This window comes from Penaeus japonicus, unplaced genomic scaffold (assembly GCF_977035675.1).
Source record: "Penaeus japonicus unplaced genomic scaffold, GWHDUDI00000001_assembly GWHDUDI00000016, whole genome shotgun sequence".
Classification (NCBI taxonomy): domain Eukaryota; kingdom Metazoa; phylum Arthropoda; class Malacostraca; order Decapoda; family Penaeidae; genus Penaeus; species Penaeus japonicus.
The window spans coordinates 33483692-33491191 of NW_028234418.1; the positions used below are offsets into that span (position 1 = coordinate 33483692).

Sequence of the window (7500 nt, forward strand, 5' to 3'; positions counted from 1 at the left end):
ATAGATGCTTTATCAAGGTTTTATGAACTATTACTTTACTGAAACCAATTGTTAACTCCATTAATAATGGTGACTATAGATGGTGATTAATGACCGGCCATGGGGGGCCCACAACAGGAGATTATAGGGATTCTTTTCTTCCCCAACAGGGACGTGTATATCAGTTGTCCATTTTCGGCGAGAGAAGTTTTTTGTACTGGTTGGCATATATAATAAATACCAGGTGACCTTCTGTGCGACAGCGAGCATAGTGGCTCACACTTCAGTGGGCAAATAGCCCAATGCGATAAGCCTACGCTTGTCAAAATACGAAAGTTGGTCCGTTTGTATAGGAGGTGTGGGGAACCAAAAAATACCAACCCCAGCCCTGTCGATTATTAGGCTTACATTAGTATTCAAATGGGGGCTAATAATGTCACATGTATACCGCATATTTTCACCATAACCATAGTTATAGACTAGAAAGAAAAAATAGACAACTTACTACACATCTTAACCCTCTCTGGACGGGTGGTACACCACGGGTACTGAAGTACCTTGCAGCATTATTTTGTTTCTCAAGCCCGTTGTCACAGGTGAAGTCCAATACGCGTACACATTTATGTTAACTGATTTTCTATGGCCTATGTGTTCGGAGCTCCTTGCCCGGCATTTTGTATAGATGCAAGTACTGAATTGGCCATCCTTTATCTTCTCTCTCATGGAGTGGGTTTAATACCCATTCTTCCACTTTTTTGACCGGTTTGGGATTATTCTATTTGCCTGATTTTGTAATGTTCCAAAAAGCTCTTGGAGCGTCTTTTTACGAATGCTTTAGGATCCTTAAATCAAATTGAATAGTCTGGCTACTAATTACTATTGGCCTCTGTCTATTCTTTTTTATTCATTTTTTCACCTGGCTTTTGAATTGCGCGTTTATCAATTACATTTCTGTAACCACCCGACCTGAGTTGGTTCAAGATGGCCACCTCTCTCAGGCTGAGAGCCATCTTAGGATGTGGCCCATCTTGGAATGCATAATAAATAATTATAGGTCTGATTATCCTAGTTATTCTAGTCAGGAATCATAGCCCCTAAGGTTTCATTTTTTACTCTGCTTTTTTCCCTTAGGTTCTTTCCCAGTCCGACAAAAGAGCCCAGTTTTTTGTTTCACTTTAGCTTATTTTGAACTTACAAGAAAATTTATATCTCAATTTCTGCATATATGTATTTCCCAGGAAAGCATCGCAATAACAGAGGCAGAGGGCGAGGGAGGCCTCCGGGCCGCTCACGTGGCAGAGGACCTGGACGGCCTCGTGGCAGACCAAAGACAAGCGCGCCAAAGAAATCCCCCACAAAATGCATTGTCAAGCTAGAGTATGACCCAGAAAGAGTGGAGGACTTGGAGAATGTTACTTTCTTTCCAGCTATCAAATCCCCTCCTCTGAAGACAATTAAAAAGGAAGATATACTGGTGTGTAACTATAATTTTTTTTTTTTTTTTTTTTTTTTTTTTTTTTAGAGCTTCCTCATATCCATATACAGTCCTGCTCTCATTCATTGGGGCTGCAGTGTAGATCTAGGTTGTGTGAGGAAATTTCATTGGTAGCATTAACCCATTCACGACATGATATCACCTTAGAATATTTCCCCCACAATAAATGACATCCTCTCATGTCATGAGGTTTTACCATATTATGCACATTATAGTTGCATTTGTACATACACATTTTTCTTGACCTTAAAAAAGAAAATTAAAAATAATTAGGCAAATAAATGCTGCAACATTGAATGGATAAACATAGAAATCCAGTATCCAAGGAAGGAGTTTGTGCAATGTTATTTCAAAAGTATTAGTATACTGTTAATGTTCCTTGACGAGTATTTGCATCTTCTTTCCACAGCATGAGCTAGAAGCTTCAGAGAATCCTCTCCAGAAAATAGAAAATGAAGAAGGTAGCCAGGTTGATGAGAAAGTGCTGCATGCCAATGTTAGTGGAGCAGACATTCCAATTGTGGAGGGTGATGTCACCATGGACATTCAAGGAGATGTTTTAAATGTTGTGGAGGAAGTACTGGAGGAAGAAGTGAAGAGGGGTAAAATGTTTGCATGCTCAGAGTGTGATAAGCAGTTCCTTACTAAAGCTGCTGTCAGAAACCATATTAAAGTTCACAATCATCTAGATTCTTATGACTGTGAGGAATGTGAAAAATCTTTTGCAACAAAGTATAGACTCAAAGCTCACCTAAAGACCCACATTGACAGAGACAGACCTCATAACTGTCGAGTTTGTAATAAGGCATTTTATACACGTTATCATTTGAGCACTCACATGAAGTCTCATGATGGGTTGAGGAATTTTGTGTGTGAGCTTTGTGGCAAGGCTTTGGCAACACAGAAAACCTTAGAGCTTCATGCTTTAACACACACTGGTGAGAAACCCTATCAGTGTGAAATATGTGGTTCCACTTTTAGACAAAGAAGTAATTTGCACACTCATATTAAAGCCACTCATTATCAAGAAAAAAATTATCATTGTCAGTTGTGCCAAAAATCATTTGTAAGGAAGAGATTGCTTGTATATCATATGAACAGTGTTCACACTGGTGAGAGACCATACAAATGCGAGTTGTGCAATGCCAGCTTTGTGTATCCTCACTACTACAAGCGACACTTAAGAAAACATACGGGGGTTAAACCTCATAAATGTCATATTTGTAACAAAGCTTTTGCATCGAGAGAAAATCGCAATGCTCATATGTTCACACATTCAGATAAAAAACCATATGAATGCAAAATTTGTGGATCAGGTTTCATGCGAAAACCACTCTGTGCTTCACATGTAACTGCCCATGGCCATACAGATAATGTAGAAGCCTATATAATCTTTAATTCACCTAGTCTTTTAGTGTCTGCTGGTCAGGAAGAGATGGTTGTAGCAGATGAAGAGGAAGCTGCACGTGCTGTACATGCTGTGAGGATGGCAGAAGAAGCAAATCCTCATGAAACCATAGAGGAACCAGTACAGATTATGCGAGATGGGAAGGTTGTGAAAGTCATGTCAAGACCAGTACACATAATCGAGGCAGATGATACAACCCGCTATGTTATTCACACAACTGACAGAGGAAGAGATGAAAATATGGAACATTTCTTTGCTGCCCTTCAAGGTCAAGTGGTTGAAGTACGTTCTGAAGACTTTTAAGATGAGTCAAATTTCATTGTTTTTTATATTTTTTTTGCAATTATCTGTATTAATTTGAATTTAATAGTATTTTGTTACAGTGTAATACAAATTCCCTTCACAAAATTTGTTGCTTGATATTTTTCAAGTAATGTTTTATTACTGTTACACAAGTGTGACAGTCTCATCTAATACATATCTCATTATTGAGACAAAAAGTGGACCACTTACATGGAAAGAAGAAAATCAATAGCAAATAGTAATTTAAAAAAATGATGGTTTCCATGGTCATTGCTGAAAGGCGAAGTTTGCGAATGATAGTAATAAAGTCCTATTATACCATTAGACTAGTCCTTCAAATAAAATGATGGTGTATTACCATGTAATACAGGGCATTAATGAGGGATTAATATTTGCTGCATTTTTAATGTAAGATTAATCTTTACCACTAATCTTTTCTTCGGTTTCCTTTTCTCTTTCCAGTCTTCATTTATTTTTCCTTTATTTTATGTACCTTTTTTCTTTCTTTACTGTGTCTTGATAGATAATATCTTGAATGCTTTACTTAATCAAGCAGTGTACTTCCATATGATTTTTTTTTCTTTCTTTTTTTTATGCAAATGTTGTATATGTACAATATAAAAGTTATATATGTGATTTTGTTGTATAAATTATATGATTTAAGAGGTAATACATTTTATGGAATCATCTATAATAACAGAGTTTAGATATGATATTTCACAGAGACTTAATGAGAAGTGAATAGTTTGATATGTAGTTTTCTTTTCCTTTTACATTAAGGGGATCATCCACCATGGCGAGGAATTTGGGATACCAATGTCTTCTTGAATTTATCAAGGGAGTTTTCACGTAAACCTAGTGAAGTTACTCTTGAAAATGGCAAATTTTGCATTATTTTCAGTTTATGACTAATACTTTACTAAATTGATATATTAGGAATTATTTAGTTTACAATATGGATCTCTTAATGCAACTAATATACAGATTTTGAGTAGATTTAGAAAAGAATAGTTTGGAAATAAAAAATAAGAAAATACAGTAATTTCAAGAAAAATGTTAACAGCAGTAGGTATTAGTGTTTTCTTGTGGAAATGATAACTTTTGGCCTAAAGAATTTTTCCTAATTATGGGAAGGTCTTTGTGAAGTTGATAAGGACAGGTTTATCCCAGCAAAGTTACTGATCCCAAAATTCATATTTTTATATTACTGTTCCTGAATGATATATTGGAAAATTATTGTGCACATTTTATAGTTTATAATTTTTTTCCAAGTCAAAGAACAAGTATACCAATAATAAAAATAGGCTTTTTAGGAATATCCAATAGTTACTAAATTAAAAAAAGTGCCTTAATCCATTCACGCCGGGACTATTCCGGCTCTGAGTGGTCACAATGCCAGGGTTTTCGAACGCATAAGCCTAATGCCTCGCGATTCTTGGGTGCACTAGCCGCTAGCCTAGGCTGTCCGCTTGCTCACCCCGAGCGCCGGCCTTGACCAAATATCTTGTCACCAGTGTCTGACCCAAGAACCACGAAACGTGTCAGCATGTCACTTAGCGCAAATGGGTTAAACAAAATTTTTAAAGAGTGGCTCATAGAGGAACTGCATGTTTTCAATACTCTCATTTTATTTGCAAGGCCCTATCTCAAAAACTGATCTATAGGTCTGCCGGAAAATGACCCCTAAAAAATATTGGCTTTTATCAAATTTTACGTTTTTTGGGGAAGGCACCATTAATTATAAATCTTGATGAAAATCAGTATCAGAGCCATGTTGCATGTGAGAAATTTGTAGTAGAATAAAATTGTAGTATAGGGTCCATATCATTTTGCTATATTCTTTGTTCATTGTGATTATAGTTTTATAGGATGACAAAATGCAACTATCCCAAATGAACATAAATCAAAAGATGGGATAGAGGGATGTAACCTGTCCTTATGACTGTGAGTGCCACAGTACACTGCAACCATCCTGGCATAGGGGCAAATTGCAGACGCTGCATGTGCACATGGTCGGAGTCACTCTTATCTCATTCTGTCTGTACATCATTAGAAAGGAGGTTGGCATCTTGCTGTATCATCACTCTCCAGAGATAGTGCTTGGTAGAGACTGTGGATGGGAAGCCTTGATTGCTTTCTTTCCTGCTGGTGCTAGGAGAGTATAGTGCCAACACATCTTTGGAATTTTCAACTAAACCTACTTTGCTGAATATGATGCCAATTAAAGTAATTATAATTGCAATTGGCATCATCCGTCACTAGACATTACTCAGTGTTATAGAGAAATGCAGTGAGCCACTGTCCTCTAACATCAAATATTCCATGACAACTTTTGGACCAGCATAATGCCACCTAGAGTAAGGCCAAAAGCTCAATTGGCGTGTGTTGGTTACCACCCTTCCGCAAAGGATTTGGTAATTTGTAGTTTTGGAAAAAGAAGCTAGTTACCTCTGTTGCCAGAGGGTTGGTACTTTTCAAATTTTTAATTAAAAAGAAAAGATCTCTAATAGGGAAATACTTTATTGGTTTACAATAAAAGAAAAATTGCAGTCTATATAATGCACATAATAATTTTTACATTCCAGTGTATGGTGCAGAATTTGATAGCACCCACACATAAATGTTTGTGAGTAATTTTGAATCCCATGTTCATCAAAATATTGCACAATTAGTACACAAAGTACATAAAGCTACAGAAAGATTCAAAGGAAGAATTACACTTTTTAGATTACTTTTTAATGCTGCTTATAAATCTATAATTGATTCCATAGATTACATACTTTTCTTGTGGCTAGGGCAGTGGCAACCAGAAAAAAATTAGATCTAGCCTACACTTGAAAGAGTTATATCAATTAGAAACGGCTAAATTCAGCTTCAGTTCTTATATTTTATGCTGCCATATTTTAATTCACTTATTGCATATTCCCTTTCTGCAGTAAATTGGTACTTAAAAAACACCCACAAATAATACTATAATAGAAGTTCTAAAACTGTAAATTATTTTTGGAGCATAAAATGTAAGTACTATTTTCTGTTCACTAGCTGATTATTGAATTTTTTCCCATAGGCAGCAAAATAATGTTGATTTACATATCTAAATACCATTACAACAAAAATGAATGTGCAATCATACTCAGTTACTTACTGATTAAAAAGTAACTAAATGGATTTTTTAACCCATTAGTAGCGGATGGCGTGATGCAAAGGCAGAGTCGGTCATAGACACGGATGGCACTGTGCCAGACAATGTAAACCAGCCATCCTACTGCACAAACATTTAATACTGCGACCAATGGGTTAATCAATCAACTCTTCAAACATGAAAATCAAACATTTTAGGATAACAATTACACATTGACAATATAACTTTCTAAATGTGCTCTGCTTTAACAGATAGTATTTTGAGTATGTTTATAATTAGGAACTTTGGGAAAATCTAGTTCTTAAGATGTTTTATGACAACCTGAGTCAAAATTGGAAGAGAAAAAAAGGATACAAAGATTGCTAGAAATGACACAGCAGAGAGAGGAGATGGAAAAATGGGAAGATGAAGTAAAAATGCAACAAAGAGCTGAAGTTAAATAAAGGAGATACTCTTCCTAAAACTATTGCTAATTGTATCCAAGAAATTTGAATGTGAAATTAACCCACACAGGACGGGTGGTACAGCATGTGTACCGCGCATTCAAAAGCCCAGTTGCTGGGCGGCACAGTATTGTGCCAGCCATTCAATTGATTTAGGCCTAATAATTCGAACGCCCCGGCATTTGGACATTCAAGGCTAGAATTCCCCCGTCGGGAATGGGTTAACGTCATGTGTATACTCAAGCATAATAATTTTATCCTGAAAAAATGAGAAATTCTGTTGATTCTACTTTCATCATTTTTCATCACATCCATATATACTTGCCATTCTCAATACACAGACATCCATTACCATCAGATAATAATTGATGAAATACTATATGATAAGACTCTCCTCGGTACTATTCTTCAGGCAGCTAAACACTCCGGTCAGTGGATTACATCCGCAAAACTGATTAGAGCGAGTTGTAATTGGAAAATGAAAGTAGATGGGTTTTATGGGGGAAGGCGAGCGGTTTAGTAGGGAAATAAACAAATGGGTGGGGTTTGTATCTTCTGTGCAGGGGCTAGACCCACTTTATGGCACACAATATTTTGTTGTAGTGCTATGTAAAATCATATGACATAGCCTTTTCTTCAATAATGCAGGCAGGTTTCTGCCAACAATCAATCAATATATATATATCATATATATATATATATATATACTATTATATTATATATATATATC

General features: G+C 36.1%; 1 protein-coding gene across 1 annotated transcript; it reads left to right on the forward strand.

The window, feature by feature from the left end:
• The first annotated feature begins 1202 nt into the window (after window positions 1-1202).
• On the forward strand, window positions 1203-3935 carry LOC147470262 (uncharacterized). The gene is made up of 2 exons (XM_086545449.1): window positions 1203-1453; window positions 1884-3935. Exons 1-2 carry the CDS (start codon window positions 1205-1207, stop codon window positions 3183-3185), a joined length of 1551 nt encoding a protein of 516 aa, XP_086401575.1. The 5' UTR covers window positions 1203-1204; the 3' UTR covers window positions 3186-3935.
• Window positions 3936-7500: the final 3565 nt, after the last annotated feature.

Excerpts from the sequence above, each read along its gene's own strand:
- LOC147470262 (XM_086545449.1), top strand. The coding sequence starts at position 1,205 with ATGTATTTCCCAGGAAAGCATCGCAATAACAGAGGCAGAGGGCGAGGG. Across the intron at positions 1,454-1,883 it reads TTAAAAAGGAAGATATACTG|CATGAGCTAGAAGCTTCAGA; the intron begins GTGTGTAACTAT and ends TTCTTTCCACAG.